The sequence below is a fragment of the Nycticebus coucang genome, chromosome 12 (genome assembly GCF_027406575.1).
Source record: "Nycticebus coucang isolate mNycCou1 chromosome 12, mNycCou1.pri, whole genome shotgun sequence".
NCBI classification, from domain to species: domain Eukaryota; kingdom Metazoa; phylum Chordata; class Mammalia; order Primates; family Lorisidae; genus Nycticebus; species Nycticebus coucang.
In genome coordinates, this window is record NC_069791.1 from 112360344 (window position 1) to 112378697 (window position 18354).

The following is an 18354-nucleotide window of genomic DNA, read 5'->3' on the forward strand; positions in this document are numbered from 1 at the left end:
GTCAATGTGATTGTATCAGCTGGTTCTCCTTCACAGAGGATTTAATGATTACTGTAATGTAAACCAAAAGCAAATACTATGTTTTTATTGGTTATAGATTATCTGGAATGCACAGACTTATGCCCTAAAATAGATGTCCTAGAGAAAAATAAATACAAATAAGTAATAAACTTATGGGGGAAAATGCTCATTCATAATTAAAGAAGTGTAAACTAAAACAACCAGAAGTCATTTTTTTCACCTATGCTATTGTCAAAGATAAGACATTTAATAATAGGAGGGAAGAGGCCCTGTGTGTTTTGAGAATCTTGAATTGCTACAGTCTCACTGGAGGGCAATTTGTCAATAGTGTTTAAATGTTAAGACTTTGACTTTCACTCCTCTGCACTTAGAGCAGAGGCAGCATAGTATCTTGGTTATGGACAGGCTCTGGCTCCATCTGCCTGGGCTCCTCCACGACACACTGCCTGTGGGAACACCAGCAAGCACCTGGGCCCCTTCATGCCCATTTCCTCCTTAATAATGACTTCAGAGGTTCCTAATGAGAAGTGGATGTTTGATTCAGGTCGTTCACTGCAGTGTTGTTGGTAATAGCATATGGAAAACAACCTAGATGTCCATGTTTAGGGACAGGTTAAATCAATAAGGCACACTCACAGGCAGCCACTGAGAAAGGAAGGGGTCACTGTGTGATCACAGGAAGGATGCCCAGGATGTGTTGGTAACTAAAAATATAGACAATCATAGTAGAAAGTATACATTTGTATGTATCTATAGATTTGCATATGCATAGAAAACTTCTGGAAGGATACATGAAGTGTTACCAGTGGTTTGATCCAGGGGATGAGACTTGGAGGGAGAATTTTATTTGTCATTTAGTATAGCTCTGGGCTGTTTGAAAAAATATTTGTTTATGATATACACATATTACTTTAAAAACTAGTTCAAATTTTTTAAGCAAGGGGTATGGAGCTCCTGAGGTAGATTTGTTTTAGGGAGTTGATTTTTTAAAAGTTCCTACATTTTAAATCATAACTTATTAGTTTTGTTAATACACTGAACTTTTTATAGCCTTATTAGTCCTTTGGTGGCTTTTAATATCTGACAGAACATGGCCAGTTGCAGTGGCACATTCCTGTAGTCCTGACTACTTGAGAGGCTGGGGCAGGAGGAGAGGCTGAGGCAAGAAGGATCACTTGAGGCCAGGAGTTAAATCAGCCTGGGTAACATAAATCTTGTCTCTTAAAAAAAAAAGAAAAAATCTGACAGAACGTTTCTTAGTCATCACCCCCTGGTTAAAATATGTACAAGTCATCTCATAATCTTTAATATTAACCAGAACAAATGGGAATGTGAGCAGAATCTTATCCTTAGCTTCTGTAGTTCTTCCCTGCTCCCAGCCCCACCCTGAGGGCAGCACTTGACAGTGGCTGAGACTCCTGTGTCCCAGCTCAAGTCCTCCTGAATGCTCTCACCACCATGAAGGGGACAGCTCCCCTCTGTAGTGCTGTCATCACAGTCACCTCACTGGGTAGTTGATTTTTTCTTCTTTATCTGATGGAAAGTAGCCAAAAGTTGGATTGTTTTGGTTCAGTAGTCACACTGACCCCAGCCCTACAAATGTGTGGCCTGGTCATCTCCCATTCTCTTACACTTACCAAGATCTGGTTAGACACAATCGGGCTTTGTTTCTGGGACCTGTGTTCCTTTGGTACAAAACTGCCATCTACCCATATAAGCAACAGCAACTCAGAGCCACATTTATTTTCATTAATTCCCCCATCTGTTCTCACCCATGATTATTTTAAAAATTTGAGCTACCATACTTTTGTAGGTAAATATTTCAACATAAATGTCTTCAAAAGTAAAGACTTTTGGGCGGCGCCTGTGGCTCAAAGGAGTAGGGCGCCGGCCCCATATGCCAGAGGTGGTGGGTTCAATCCCAGCCCTGGCCAAAAACTGCAAAAGAAAAGGAGTAAAGACTTTTTTTTTTTTTTTTTTTTTTTTTTTTATGTGGAGTATCATTATGTTGCCCAGGGTGGTATCTCAAACTCTAGGGCTCAAGTGACCCTCTTGTCTCAGCCTCTCAATTAGCTGGGACTGCAGGTACACACGACTACACCCAACTTAAAAAGTGAAGAATTTTTTTCATGCTGTATTAATGTTTACGCACAAAGACTTTTTTTTTTTTAGAGACAGAGTCTCACTTTGTCACCCCAGGTAGAGTGCTGTGGCGACACAGCTCACAGCAACCTCCAGCTCTTGGGCTTAGGTGATTTTCTTGCCTCAGCCTCCCAAGTAGCTGGGACCACAGGTGCCCACCACAATGCCCGGCTATCACACAAAGACCTTTTTTTAACATGCCACCAGGTGTGGAGACCATCCACCCACTGCTCTGTTTGGCCACCAGTCTCTCATGCCGCTTTTCAGCAATGGTGAGGCAGATACCTTTTCCTTGGGGAAGAGAAATCCATGGCTTGTTGCCTTTGCCAATAACAAAAATGTTGGAGAACCAAGTGGCAAAGCTGTTGCGATTGGCATCTTTCACATGAACTGCATCAAAAGACCCAGAGATCTTTCTCTGTTGGTGATCACAACAACAGCACCTCTAGTCACCATACACAGGATACCCATGTCAAACTTGAGATCAGTAATCTTGCCAGTCTCCAAATCAATCTGAATGGTGTCCTTCACTTTGACGAGGGGATCAGGATAGCGGGTGGTACAAGCATCCTGTGTCACCAGATGAGGGGTCCCTTTTGTGCCCACAACGATTTTTCTCACTTTGCACAACCTGTACTTGGCCTCTTCAGGTGTAATATGAACAGCAAAGTGACCTTTCATGTCATAAACCAGATGGAAATTCTCTCCAGTCTTGTCGATGCTGATGACATCCATAAAACCAGCAGGATAGTTTATATCAGTTCTGACCTTGCCATCAATCTTAATGAACTGCTGCATGCAAGTCTTCTTTACTTCATCTCCTGTCAGGGCACACTTAAGCCTGTTCCTTAGGAAAATGATGAGTGGAAGACACTCTCTAAGCTTGTGGGACCAGTGGATGGAAAGGAGCAAACACGCCAGTCAATTTATCCACCATCCAATGCTTTAGAGCTGCTACCCACTGCAGATGCTTCTTGGGACCACAGCCATGGCTGTGCTAGGCACAGAAAGAGCAAAAGTGAAGACTTTTAAAAGATAAAATTACAATATCATCATTGTACTCCTCCCCCATTAAAAACAACTTGTCAGTTTTCCAATTTCCCACTTTTTTTTTTTTTTCCTAGAGACAGAGCCGCACTTTATCATCCTTGGCGTGCCATGGTGTCACAGCTCACAGGAACCTCCAGCTCTTGGGCTTAGGCGATTCTCTTGCCTCAGCCTCCTGAGTAGCTGGGACTACCGGGGCTGGGTTTACCTGCCACAGTCAGTATATGGGGCCGGCGCCCTACCCACTGAGCCACAGGCGCCGCCCTAATTTCCCACTTTTTTAAACAGTTGGTTTATTGCAATCAGGATTCAAGCAAGGTCTGCATTTGGCTGTTACGTCTCTTTTAGTATATGAATTCTCCCTCCCTTGTTTTTAGTTACCCCACCTTTATTTATTTTCTTATTCATTTATTTTTATTTATTTATTTTTTTGAGCTAGAGTCTCACTATGCCCTGGGTAGAATGCCATAGCATTATAGCTTACTGCAACCCCAACTCTTGGGGTCAAGAGATCCCCTTGCCTCAGCCTTCTGAGTAACTGACTATAGGTGCCTGCCACACATCTGGCAGAGATGGGGTCTCAGTCTTGCCCAAACTGGTCTCAAACTACTGAGCTCAGGTGATCCACCTGCTTTGGCCTCCTAGAGTGCTAGGATTATAGCTATCCCTCTCAGCTCCCAAATATATTTGTTGAAGAAACCAAATCATTTTGTACTATAGAGTTTTCCCACATTTTGGAATTTTGCTGTTGTCTCTGAGGTGTCACCTAGCAGTCCTTCTGTCCCTTACATATTTAGAAATCCAGAAGTTGGATCTAGAGACTTGCTTTGCTTCAAGCTTGATGTTTTGGCAAGACTATTTCATAGGTGCTGGTGTTTTCTTCCACTAAGGGGCTCATAATATCCAATGGTCTCTCTTTCTTTGGACAGCATACACTGTGATCATTGATTGTTCAAATCCATTACCTCATTAGGGGTTCCAAAATGATGATATTGTAATACTCTATTAGCTGAAATAAATCTTAAAAACAGGAACTCTTCCCTTATCAACCATGTAATTACCCTGCGCACTTTGACAGTTTGTGCTAAAAAGGCTGGTTGATTGCTCCTTTCTTTCCCTTTATTTATCAGTTTCAGGATAATGACATGGTCCCCATCATATTCTGAAGGTGGCCATTTTCTTTCTTTAGGATTATTTACTTGAAGACTTTAACATTCTTGATGTGTTTCAGTAAGTTTAAATTATTACACTTACTGATGCTCAAATTGCCCTTTTCTGAGTAGAAGGCTCCTCACATTATTTTCTGAGTTCAGTTTTTAAAAATTGTAACTTTTGAATTGAGGTACAATGTACTTGCTAGTGAGTCCTTTTGATGTGACCTCATTAGTCTTTGATAGTTTTCTTTCTCATGTGTCAGGATATTCAAGTTATTCTTGTACCTTTTCTGCCCTAAGCCTGGAATCAGCCATTTCACAAGTGGGATCTTTTTAAAAAATCTTTCACTATAGAAAATTTCAGATATATAGGCTCGGCGCCTGTAGCTCAGCAGCTAGGGCGCTAGCCACATACACCGGAGCTGGTGGGTTTGAATCCAGCCTGGGCCTGCCAAACAACAATGACAACTATAACCAAAAAATAGCCAGATGTTGTGGTGGGCGCCTGTAGTCTCCCAGCTACTTGGGAGGCTGAGGCAAGAGAATCACTTAAGCCCAAGAATTGGAGGTTGCTGTGAGCTGAGCTGTGATGCCACAGCACTGTCTCCAAAAGAAAAAAAAAAAAATTTTGGATACATTGAAGGGCAAGTGTATTTATAGCTTCAGTGATTATAACTCATTGGATCCTTAATTTATTTGTACCATTCCACCCCTCGCATCCCAGTTTAGGGGCTACATTAAAGCATATCCACACGTTGCATTATTTCATCCCTGAGTACTTTAGTGTGAATTTCTAAAGAAAATCTTTTCAAAAATGTAGTCACCATCACACTTTAAAAAAATATAATAGTAAGCCATTAGTTGCATCAAATTAGTTGAATGTTTTAACAATTATATTGAAGTAAAATTGACATACAGGTATTTAAAGTGTATGATTTGGCAAGTTTTCACATACCTACACACCTGTGAAACCATTGCCATGATCAAGATAAACACATCCGTCACTCCCCCTTCTCCACCATCCCCCCAGTGCAATGATTTCCACTGTTGTTTTAATTTGCATTTCTCTAAGGACTAATGACATTGAGCATCTTTTCATGGGTTTCTTTGCTATCCTTTATACCTTCTGTGGTGAAGTGCCTATTTTATTTGATGCTACTGAGCATCGACTAAATTGAATCATTTTTAAAGTTACTTTTATTATCAGGAAAAAAACATTGTGGTAAAATTTGAACTTTTTTTTTTTTTTGAGACAGAGTTTCACTATATTGCCATCAGTAGAGTGCTTTTGCATCACAGCTCACAGCAATCTCGAACTCTTGAGCTTAAGTGATTCTCTTGCCTCAGCCTCCCAAGTAGCTGGGACTACAGGTGCCTGCCACAATGCCCAGCTATGTTTTGGTTGTAGTTGTCATTGTTGTTTGGCAGGCCCAGGCTGGGTTCAAACCTGTCAGCTGCAGTGTATGTGGCTGGCACCCTAGCCACTGAGCTACAGGTGCTGAGCCATTGTAGTAAAATTTGAAAAATTTATAAAAGTAAAGAAAATAAAACTGGCTTTATGAATTCATGTTTAGTATTACTGTAATTTATTTACTTGGGCCATGGGTTTTACTGTTTTTCACTATTATGCACAATGCAACACTAAACATCTTATAAATAAAGCCTCTGTAAATAGAACCTCTGTAAGTTGACCACCCAAGGGACTGTAACAAACTGATCAGCATATGGAGGTGGGCAACAAAAGGAATAAGGCCTAGTATACTGATACGTACACGCGGTATATTCTGGTCTATGAAAATTAGGTCAACTTAAGGAGGTTGTCAGTATAGGGAAATGGTGAACTAGGGAGATTCTACTGTATTTGTATTAAGTGATACTTATGGATTGGTCAAATTCAATATTTTTAAGACTCTCTGGGCCTGATTATAATCCCAGCATTTTGAGAGGCCAAGGTAAGAGGATGGCTTAAGGCCAGGAGTTCAAGATCAACCTGGGCAATGTAGTAAAACGTCATCTCTACAAAAATGGAAAAATTAGCTGGGTGTGGTAGCTTGCATATGTAGTCCCAGTTATTTGTGGGGTGGAAGGCAGGAGGATATTTGAGCTCAGGAGTTTGAGGTTGCAGTGAGCTCTGATGATACCGCTGCACTCCAGCCTGGATGACAGTAGGAGACAGTGTCTCCAAAAAGAAAAAAATACTATTTGACACATTTTACAAAATTCTTTTCAAAAAGGTATGTTCTACAAGAAGTGCCCCAAAGCATGCTGTTTACCCCTTTCCCCAGCAAAGTATAGAGATTAGATCTTTGTAGAACGTAGCTCAGCATAAGAATTACTTGGTTTCTTGTTATTCATTCATGGGCACCATGCAAAAAGGCTAATGGCAAAGAGTTTGTATATAGGAGGAGCAGCATGGGTGGGGAGCTGTAACATGTCCCTGTGCTCGCCTTATCCTCTGCAGGCCGTGAACCCAGGGAGATCCCTGTTCTTGCTGTACGCCCTCAAGAGCTCCCCCCGGCTTGGTTTGCTGTATCTGTACCTGTTTGACTACACAGATACCTTCTTGCCCTTCATCCATACCATCTGTCCTCTGCAGGAAGATGGTTCTGGGGAAGACATCATCACCAAGCTTCTGGTAGGTCTGTGGAGTGCCGCGAATAGAATTATTCTCCCATCTCTCAGTGCAGTATGGAATTGGAGATGTGGCTATAACCTGTCATGGAGGAAAAGACAACAGCCAGCCTTTGTTTGAATTTTACAGGGAGAGCCTCTTGCAGAGGGAAAGAAAGAATGACCTTCTCTACCCCTAGAAGCCCATATTATTTCTTGCATTACTTAGCAAGAGGGGCTGCCCTCTGGATTTGAAATATTAAAACAAACAAACATGCTTTTTTTTTTTATAAATTAAGGTAGATCCTGATTACCCTAAAGGACTAGATTTATGGGCCTTCCACTTAGGTAAACTGTCTCTTCACAGGACTCCCAAAGAAGATTGCTTGTCCTATCGCAAGGCAGGGTGAGTGTCTGTCCTGACCCACGGGGCAGGGTGAGTGCCCATCCTGACCCACAGGGCAGGGCCAGTGGCCATCCTGACCCACAGGGCAGGGCGAGTGCCCGTCCTGACCCACATGGCAGGGCGAGTGGCCGTCCTGACCCACAGGGCAGGGCGAGTGCTCATCCTGACCCCAGGGCAGGGTGAGTGCCCATGTTGATGGACTAAGAGCAGCAAGCCATTGTCCAGCTCTCTGATGGAAATCACCACCAGCTTACATGGGCCACTTTCAGGGTAGTATCCACTATGGGCACCTTTCTTCAGTTTGACCCACGGATTTAGGTGGTCTGCATTCACTGGGGTGATGACTGTCATTTGAGCATAACATCCTTTGTTTTGCTATATTTGGGGCCAATCCTTCTGACCTGTTTATGTCAAAAAGTCACAAGGATAGAGGAATCCACACCATAAATATAAAAGTAGAATTTCTAAATTTCCAAAGTCCTTTTAAACACTATAGTTATGTATCTGCCTAAGGCCACACCATAAATATAAAAGTAGAATTTCTAAATTTCCAAAGTCCTTTTAAACACTATAGTTATGTATCTGCCTAATGGACTTCAGCCTTGAATACCATTTGAAGCCTGCTAATTAGCCAGCTTGCTGGGTGCTCCTCTGATTACTCATGTCCAGTTGGTACTTGCCTTGTCACACTGGGAGCACAGAGACCTGACCTTTCCATTTAACAGACCCCAACAGCCTCTTCCTATTCATCAGACTATTTTTATCTGCTAATTTCTATAATTAAAAAGCTTCTTCCACTGCCACTACAAAAAAGTTAACTTTTTTCGAGGGCAGTGTATGTATGCAATTTTCCCACAAACTCATCATTCTCCCATAGCTAAGATGTTGACTTTGGGAAATGGTTTGAGCTAGCCATGCAGTGACGGAAGAATAAAACTCTGGTTAATTTAAACTCATTCTAATTGCATTATTCGTTACTCACATTTAGATTTCTATTTTATTTTATTTTATTATTAATTCATAGCTATGTGTACATTAATGCGATCATGGGGTACCATACACTGGTTTTATATACCATTTGACATATTTTCATCACACTGGTTAACATAGCCTTCCTGGCATTTTCTTAGTTATTGTGTTACGACATTTATATTCTACATTTAATAAGTTTCACATGTACCCTTGTAACATGCACTGTACGTGTAATCCCACCAATCACCCTCCCTCTGCCCATGCTCCCCCCTCCCTCCCCTTCCTCTCCTCCCTCTTCCCCTTCCCCATATTCTTAGGTTATAACTGGGTTATAGCTTTCATATGAAAGCCATAAATTAGTTTCATAGTAAGGCTGAGTACATTGGATACTTTTTCTTCCATTCTTGAGATACTTTACTAAGAAGAATTATATTCCAGCTCCATCCATGTAAACATGAAAGAGGTAAAGTCTCCATCTTTCTTTAAGGCTGCATAATATTCCATGGTGTACATATACCACAATTTTAATTAATCCATTCGTGGATCAGTGGGCACTTGGGATTTTTCCATGACTTAGCAATTATGAATTGGGCTGCAGTAAACATTCTGGTACAAATATCTTTGTTACAATGTGAATTTTGGTCTTCTGGGTATATACCTAGTAGAGGAATTATAGGATTGAATGGCAGGTCTATTTTGAGATCTCTAAGTGTTCTCCATATATCTTTCCAAAAGGAATGTATTAATTTGCATTCCCACCAGCAGTGTAGAAGTGTTCCTTTTTCTCCACATCCACACCAACATCTCTGGTTTTGGGATTTTTGTGATATGGGCTAATCTTACTGGAGTTAGATGATATCTCAAAGTAGTTTTGATTTGCATTTCTATGATGATTAAGGATGATGAGCATTTTTTCATATGTCTGTAGGCCACGCACCTGTCTTCTTTTTTTTTTTTTGATTTTTTTTTTTTAATTAAATCAAAGCTGTGTACATTGATATGATCATGGGGCATCATTCACTAGCTTTACAGACTGTTTACCAAGTTTCACATATACCCTTGTAAGATGCACTGGCGCCTGTCTTCTTCAGAGAAGCTTCTCTTCAAGTCCCTTGCCCAGCCTGCGATGGGATCACTTGTTCTTTTCTTGCTTATCCGTTTGAGTTCTCGATGGATTCTGATTATTAAATCTTTGTCAGAGACATAACCTGCAAATATCTTCTCCCATTCTGAGGGATGTCTGCTTGCTTTACTTACTGTGTTCTTGGCTGTGCAGAAACTTTTTAGTTTGATCAAGTCCCAGTAGTGTATTTTTGAAGCTGCTTCAATTGCTCGGAGGGTCCTCCTCATAAAATACTTGCCCAGACTGATTTCTTCAAGAGCTTTCCCTGCACTCTCTTCTAGTATTTTTATAGTTTCGTGTCATAAGTTTAAATCTTCAATCCAGTGAGAGTCTATCTTAGTTAATGGTAAAAGCTGTGGGTCCAGTTTCAATCTTATGCAGCTTGCCAGCCAGTTCACCCAGCACCATTTGTTAAATAGGGAATTTTTCCCCACTGAATGTTTTTAATTGGCTTGTCAAAGATGAAATAATGGTAAGTAGCTCGGTTCATCCTTGGTTCTCTATTCTGTTCCATACATCTACCTCTCTGTTTTTGTGCCAGTACCATGCTGTTTTGATCACTATTGATTTTTAGTGCAGTCTGAGGTCTGGTAGTGTGATTCCTCCTGCTTTGTTTTTATTTCTGAGTAATGTCTTGGCTTTTTGAGGTTTTTTATGATTCCATATAAAACAAAGTATAATTTTTTCAAGAGATTTAAAACATGACAGTGGAGCTTTAATAGGGATTGCATTAAAATTGTATATTGCTTTGGGTAGTATGAATATTTTAACAATGTTGAGTCTTCCCAGCCATGAGCATGGTATGTTTTTCCATTTGTTAACATTTTCAGCTATTTCTTTTCTTAGAGTTTCATAGTTCTCTTTATAGAGGTCTTTCACGTCCTTTGTTAGATAGACTCCCAAATATTTCATCTTCTTTGGCACTACTGTGAATGGAATAGAGTCCTTAACTGTTTTTTCAGCTTGACTATTGTTGGTATATATAAAGGCTACTGATACATGAATGTTGATTTTGTAACCTGAGACACTGCTGTATTCCTTGATCACTTATAAGAGTTTTGTAGTAGAATGTCTAGTGTTTTCCAGGTATACAATTATATCATCTGCAAAGAGCAAAAGTTTGATCTCTTCTGACCCTATAAGGATACCCTTGATCGCCTTTTCTTCCCTAATTGCGATGGCTGAAACTTCCATTACAATGTTAAAGAGCAGTGGAGACAATGAGCAACCTTGTCTGGTCCCTGATCTGAGTGGAAATAATTTCAATTTAACTCCATTCAATACGATATTGGCTATGGGTTTGCTGTAGATCAGTTTAAGAAATGTCCCTTCTATACCAATTTTCTTAAGTGTTCTGATCATGAAGGGATGCTGTATATTATCAAAAGCTTTTTCTGCATCAATTGAGAGAATCATATGGTCTTTGTTTTTTAATTTGTTTATGTGCTGATTATATTTATAGATTTACGTATATTGAACCAGCCTTGGGACCCTGGGATAAAACCGACTTGGTCATGATGTATAATTTGTTTGATGTGTTGCTGCATTCTGTTTGTTAGAATCTTGTTGAAAATTTTTGCATCTATATTCATTAGTGATATTGGTCTATAATTTTCTTTTCTTGTTGGGTCTTTTCCTCGTTTGGGGATTGGGGTGATGTTTGCTTCAAAGAATGTGTTGGGTAGTTTTCATTCTTTTTCTACATTTTGGAACAGGTTGAGTAATATAGATACTAGTTCCTCTTTAAAGGTTTGGTAGAATTCTGATGTGAAGCCATCTGGTCCCGGGCTTTTCTTTTTAGGGAGATTTTGTATGGTGGATGCTATTTCAGAACTTGATATAGGCCTGTTCAACATTTCCACTTGATTCTGACTAAGTCCTGGAAGGTGATGTGCTTCCAAGTATTTGTCAGTTTCCTTCAGATTTTCATATTTCTGAGAATAAAGTTTCTTGTAATATTCATTAAGGATTTTTTTTTTTTTTTTTTTTTTTGTAGAGACAGAGTCTCACTTTATGGCCCTTGGTAGAGTGCCGTGGCATCACACAGCTCACAGCAACCTCCAGCTCCTGGGCTTAAGCGATTCTCTTGCCTCAGCCTCCCCAGTAGCTGGGACTACAGGTGCCCGCCACAGCACCCGGCTATTTTTTTGTTGCAGTTTGAACCCGCCACCCTCGGCATATAGGGCCGGCGACCTACTCACTGAGCCACAGGCGCCGCCCTCATTAAGGATTTTTTGAATTTCTGAGGAGTCTGTTGTTATTTCGACTTTGTCATTTCTGATTGATGAAATTAGAGATTTTACTCTTTTTTTCTGGGTTACGTTACCCAAATGTTTATCTATTTTATTTCCTTTTCAAAAAGCCAACTTTTTGATTTACTGATCTGTTGTATAATCCTTTTGTTTTCGATTTCATTCAATTCTGCTCTAATTTTGGTCATTTCTTTTCTTTTACTGGGTTTGGGGTTGGAATGTTCTTTGTTTTGCAGTTGCTTGAAATGTCCCATTAAGTTGTTAACTTCCTCTCTTTCTGTTCTCTTGAGGAAGGCTTGCAGTGCTATAAATTTCCCTCTTAGGACTGCCTTTGCGGTATCCCAGAGGTTCTGATAATTCATGTCTTCATTGTCGTTTTGTTCCACAAATTTTGCAATTTCCTTCTTTGTCTCATCTATGACCCAGCTATCATTCAGCATAAGGTTATTTAACTTCCATGTTTTTGTATGAGTATGCAGGTTCCTGTTGTTACTGAGTTCAACTTTTATTCCCTGGTGGTCTCAGAAGATGCAAGGAATAATTTCTATTCTTTTAAAAATACTGAGGTTAGACTTGTGACCTAAGATGTGATGGATTTTGGAGTATGTTTCGTGGGCTGATGAGAAGTATGTGTATTCAGTTTCATTGGGATGAAATGTTCTGTAGATGTCTGCTAAATCCAAATTTTGGATGGTTAGGTTTAAATCTAAAATTTCTTTGCTCAACTTCTTATTGGAGGATCTAATCAACACTGCCAAAGGAGTGTTAATATCTCCGACTATTATGTAGCTGGAGGAAATCAAGTTGCTCATGTCTGTTGGAGTTTCTCTTATAAATTGAGGTGCATTCTGGTTGGGTGCATAAATATTAATAATTGAAATCTCATATTGAGTATTACCCTTAACAAATATTAAGTGACCATTCTTATCCTTCCTTAGTTTTGTTGGTTTAAAGACTATTGTATCTGCCATTAGAATTGCAACACCTGCTTTTTTCTGATTACCATTTGCCTGAAATATGGACGACCATCTTTTCACCATGATTCTATATTTGTCTTTTAAGGTAAGATATGATTCTTTTTTTTTTTTTTTTTTTTTTTTGGAGACACAGTCTCACTTCATTGCCCTTGATGTGGTGTCACAGCTCACAGCAACCTCCAACTACCGAGTTTAGGTGATTCCTTTGCCTCAGCCTCCCAAGTAGCTGGGACTACAGGCGCCCACCACAACACCCAGCTATTTTCTTGTTGCAGTTTGGCCCGGGCTGGGTCTGAACCCACCACCCTTGGTATATGGGGCCGGCGTCCTACCAGCTGAGCCACAGGCGCCGCCAAGATGTGATTCTTGTATCAAATATCTGGCATGAGTTTTTGTATCCACTCAGGGGACCTGTGCCTCTTTAGAGGACAGTTTAAGCCCTTCACATTAATGGAGAATATTGATAAGTCTGGTAAAATTTTGGGTATCGAGTTTTTTGAAAGTCCAGTGGACATTTTTAATCCTTTGCCACTGTGGAAGTTGGAGTTTGAGCGAAAGTTTCTGAGTGAGTTTACCTTTGTGGTAGAGGATTGGGCTGGTCATTATGGAGGATAGGTCTGAGAATATCCTGAAGAGCTGGTTTGGGTATGGCAAATTTCTTCAACATGTGAATGTCATTAAAGTATTGAATTTCTCCATCATTAATGAAACTCAGTTTAGCTGGATAGAGAATCCCTGGTTGAAAGTTATTTTGTTTTAGGAGATTAAAAGTCGATGACCACCCTCTTCTGGCTTGAAAAGTTTCAGCATAGAGATCTGCAGTCATTCTAATATTCTTCTCTTTTAGGTAATGGTTTTCTTACCTCTGGCTGCTTTCAGAATTTTCTCCTTCATATTAACTTTAGTGAAGTTAATTATGATGTGCCTAGGGGATATCTTATTAAGACAACTTTTGAATTTCTCCTTGAATTTCTAATTCCAAATTTTCCTGCATTCTATTAATCTTGTTGCAATCCAAATTCTGAATTTGATTTCTGACATCTCAGCCATCTGTTTATGAATGGGATCTTCAGTTACATCTGCCATATTTTTCCTTGGGGGACATTGATGTACTCTGGTTATTCATGTTACCAGAGTTTTTCCACTAATTCCGCCCCATGATTATTTTACACTGTTTGACTTTTCCCCTGTAGCTTTGCCGAGGACCCATACAGTGCTCCAGCCTGAGAAACTGTGGCCTGTTTGGTGTGGTGGGGCTAAGTGGCTCTGTCTTGTTTTCAGCTGGTCTCTGTCCGACCCTAGTGAAACAGTTACTGTGGGCTGAAGTCTCAGCTGTGGAGAAATACCAGCAATTAAGTCACCCCACCCCCCAGAGGCAACGAGTGGAAAAGGAAAATCAAACCTTCCCACAACCACACACCCAGGGCACCACTTGGATAGTCCTTGGGCGATTGGTTCAGTTCAAAAGGTCCAAATCAATTGTCTCAGTCAGCACCTGTCTCAGGTGGGAGAGTTTAAAAGGTCTCTGGCAACTAGATCGCAGGGGTCTGCTGACAACTCAAATATGACTTGCTCCAGTGCTCCGTGAGGTCAGGAGGACCTACCCATCAAATAGATTAGTCTGGGAAAGTTGATGCCTCCTTTCCCATCTTGCACCTCTGTCACACCCAGTCACTGATAACCCTGCAGGGCTGTGACCCAGTTGCCTCCAATGAGCAGATACTTAGGGGTTTGCACCTGCTTGAATCACAAGGAAATCTGTGTCTCCTGAGCCAGGCCACTGCTTTCTCCCTCTATCCGGCAGGAGGAGTTGAGGCCTGACAACCTCGGACGCTTGATGGTGGCTGGGGGTTTTCACTCAGTTTCATCCCTGCCCCTAATTGATGTTACTGACAGAACAGAACAACTTTGCGGAATTTGTTTCTGTCCTGGCTAAATTTCCCTGCAGAAGAGAAGCTGTGTTGAGTTCAGAGAACCTGAGCCTCAGGCCCTGTCTTTGCTGCTGCCTGGTAGTTTGTATTCGCAGTGTGGTTAGCTGTCATTTCTAGCCTCCTGCCCTCCTTTGTCTAGGCTGATGATCCCCTGGGGCCAGGTGTGTCTTAGGCTCAGTAAAGCGGTCCTCAGGGTCAGACCCACCCTGGGAGTCTGCAGCACTGTGCATGCATTTTCTAGTCCCTGAGCTCCACCTAGGCCGGTACCACCTCAGGCAAACCCTTTACTCACAGGGCCTGCGTTTTCCGTCCCATATCAGTTCTGCTGGTGGTTGCCACCTGAGAAGATGCCCGGCCTCCTCTGGTTGCCCATAGAGACAGGGGGTGTGACTCCAGAATATCCAGGAGTGAGCCCTATTGCCAAAAACGGCTGCTGCTCTGTGCCTCGGGGCACCGCCACTCAGGTGTAGTTTCCTTTCAGCTGACCATCCTCTCCTCACTCCCGTGCCACAGAATCAGCAGTGACCAGTAGCAGTTCAGGCCCTGTCCACACCTAGCGATAAAATACCCAAGAATCTGGACTCCTGCAGGACAGGCCTCCAGAACTCAGAGTGAGAGTGGAGGGGAGTGCTGGGAGCTCAGAACTGCAGGTACAGAATATATACAGTTTTACACAGTTTTATGCCTGACAGGAGAGTGCTATGGCACCCTTGTAGGGGAAGTAGGTCCAGTTTTTAGAGGGTGTCTCCCGGGGAGTATAATGGGAAGACTTTTGAACTCTGCTCGTTTGTTTGTGGGGCACTCCGAGCCATTCTCATGGGGGAGGGGACTCCCGTCTGCTTGGTGATGGATTTTGTACCTTTTGTTTGTATCCTTGGGGTCGCACCTCGCCTCAGCAGGGTTGATGTGCGTTCCTCAACCTTCTCTCTTGGCACAGCTCTAATCCGCCGGGTTACTTGCTAAATTTCTGTCCTTTAACTGTCCTTCTGGATGGGAGCCTCTGTGGAAAGCTGGCTTCAGTTAGCCATCTTGTTTCTGCCCCCCTCTACATAGGACCTTTACTTTTGCATCTTTATCTCATTTTATCTGCAAAACACCTCTCCTAGCAGCCTGCTCCAGGAAGAGAGACCAGTGGACTCTCACGTTTAGATTTTTGCTTCTGAGTTTCCACAGTTATGTGACAAGCATCCCAATCCAACCTTTTTTGGTAACATTTATCTAAATTAAGATTAATTATTACAATGAGATGATGGATGGAAATTTCATTTTAGGTTATTGGATTTATATGTGTGTGTTAGTTCACTAAATGGAAAGCTCACTGGGATGATCATTGTATTTTGCATAAAAGTCAGTAGTCAGTTCTCATGATTTTTTTATGTCTGTGTGTTCTTTTTTCAAGGATCTTAGGGAACCCACATGGAAGCAGTGGAGAGAATTCCTTGTCAAATATTCCTTCCTTCCATACCAGCTGATTGCTGAATTTGCTTGGGACTGGCTAGAGGTCCATTACTGGACATCACGGTTTCTCATCGTCAATGCCATGTTACTTTCGGTTCTAGAATTATTTTCGTTTTGGAGAATCTGGTCAAGATGTGAACTGAAGTAAGTATATTTTTATGTAAGAGATGGTTGGAGCAACAGGGGCTAGGAAAGGAATACCAGGTGGGGAAAAGTCCTTTTTGAAGTATTTCTCAAATTTGAAAGATAAGTAAATCTTCTATGCACCAAGACTCCTCAGGCTCTGGTTTGAGAAACACCAGTTTAAAGAGAGTAAGAAAGTTACCTCTTGTTTTTTGGGAGGGGGGGGCATTTCGTGGCACTCATTGTGCAAGTGTTTCCCTATATCTTATCTCTATGTAATAACATACAATTTAATTGGGGGGGGGGTGATGAAGGAATTTAATAATCAAGGAATAAGTAAGTGAGAAAAGGGTCCTTAATGGAAAATGGCAGTATGACAGAGCATACATAGATCTGATGGGGAATTCTATAGTCATGAGTTCTAATCCTGACCTGCCACCACCTGGGATGATTACAACTTCTCTGCACTAATACATAAAGTGAGCATTTTGGACTAGACAGTCTCTGACTATTGGTTGCAAGTGACAGAAACCAACCTAAACTGACTTTACTAAAAAAGAAATGCCCAGTCAAGGCTTCAGCGTGACTGGACCCAGAGACCCAAAAGCTGTCATTAGGCTCGACTCTTTCTTACTGGTGATCTGCTGTTCAGCCTCAGGCAGCTCTTTCAACATGGGGACCTTTGGCCATGCAGGCTTCCATCTGAGCAGCTTAGCACACCTGCTGGAAAGAAAGCACTTCTTTTCCCATAGCACTTGTGAAGTTCTTAGGACTCACATGCCTTTGTTCTGATTGGCCCACCCTGGGTCACATGTCCCCCAAACCCATCACTCTATGCCAGAATAAGCCAGGCTCTTCTTGACCAGGCTGGAGGCAAGGTCCACTGACCAGGCAAGTCAGTGGTTGGCTTTGGCCCCACCCAGACCACATGGAAAAGAAAAAGGAGAGGAAAATCTCCAAAGGAACATTTAGAAGCTATTTCTAGAAGAGGAGGATAGTGGCGAGGCAGGTAACGGTGCCACCACACCAGCAGCCTTTTGTTTTGACATCCTGTGATTCATAGCCCTATGAAAAGTTCTGAGAACCTGAAAAAAAAACTAAATTTGTTTTCATTCAGCAAACTCATTTACTCATGCCCTTACTGAACCTGCTGGATACTGCAGAAAAAAACCTATATTTGTTTTGATTCAGCAAACTCATTTACTCATGCCCTTACTGAACCCGCTAGATATTGCAGATCTTTTGGTAAAGAAGTACTCTGGCAGACCTATATAGCATAGTAGAGAAAATACGTATGTTGAAGTGCATGTGTAAGTGCAGGTGGGCCTGTAACAATGAGGCCTTACAGGCCATAGTTCTTGAGGAAACACCCTCTAGTCTGTGTCCTGGGAGTCACAGACAAGTTGGTCAGGCCAAGCTATCCAGTCAGTGGGGACAGAGACAGTCTTTGCAGCACAGGCAGCCACACTCAAGGCACTGGGAAAAGGCCGGGGCCTGGGCACTTGGCAGGGTCACTGGAGATGCCACCCGATTCTGCCTTTCATCTGCCTCTCTTCTTTTTTCAGGACTGTGCCTCAGAGAATGTGGAGCCATTTTTGGAAAGTATCAACACAAGGGCTTTTTGTAGCCATGTTCTGGCCCCTCATTCCTCAGTTTGTCTGCAACTGTTTATTTTACTGGGCCCTGTACTTCAACCCAATTATTAACATTGATCTTGTGGTCAAGGAGGTTCGCCGGCTGGAAACTCAGGTGTTGTGACTGGCATTGCCCAGGCTCTGAGAGACTCTTCTGGCCTCCCTTACATCCGATCTTTGATGTTTAAGAGGGGTGAGGTAGGGAGAGGATGTCCTCCTTTCTACCCCTAGCAAAGCAAGGTGCTGTTTTATATGTTAGAGGCTCCAACCATGGCCTCTTCTGCTCTGCCTGTGTCATCATGGCAGTGGGACTGACATCCCAGCGTGGGAGGACAGTCTGTTTGGATACAGCAGCAGCCCTCCTGCCTGGCCACCTTCTTCACAGGGACGTAGGAGGCCTAGTCCATGACAGCTGGCAAGACTCAGGGTCCTCCAAGGATGCAGTGCAAGTGACATAAGAAGGCCGCCACATTGGCAGTCCCCTACCCCTACCTCAGGAACTGA

At 42.0% G+C, this 18354-nt stretch overlaps 1 protein-coding gene and 1 pseudogene across 13 annotated transcripts in view; one reads left to right on the plus strand and one right to left on the minus strand.

Moving 5' to 3' along the window:
* Nucleotides 1-18104, plus strand: part of BFAR (bifunctional apoptosis regulator) — a 33069-nt gene extending 14965 nt beyond the window's left edge. For 11 of the 13 annotated variants that reach the window (XM_053557676.1, XM_053557664.1, XM_053557665.1 and 8 more), the window contains 4 exons: nt 6826-6999; nt 7342-7410; nt 16035-16237; nt 17782-18104. In XM_053557676.1, coding sequence (XP_053413651.1) covers nt 6826-6999; nt 7342-7410; nt 16035-16237; nt 17782-17974 — 639 coding nt within the window. In that variant the 3' untranslated portion in view covers nt 17975-18104. The remainder of the gene's footprint in view (nt 1-6825; nt 7000-7341; nt 7411-16034; nt 16238-17781) is intronic. The other 2 variants (XM_053557671.1, XM_053557675.1) reach the window with 2 other exon arrangements.
* LOC128562588 (40S ribosomal protein S4-like) lies at nt 2200-4692 on the minus strand (annotated as a pseudogene).
* Nucleotides 18105-18354: the final 250 nt, after the last annotated feature.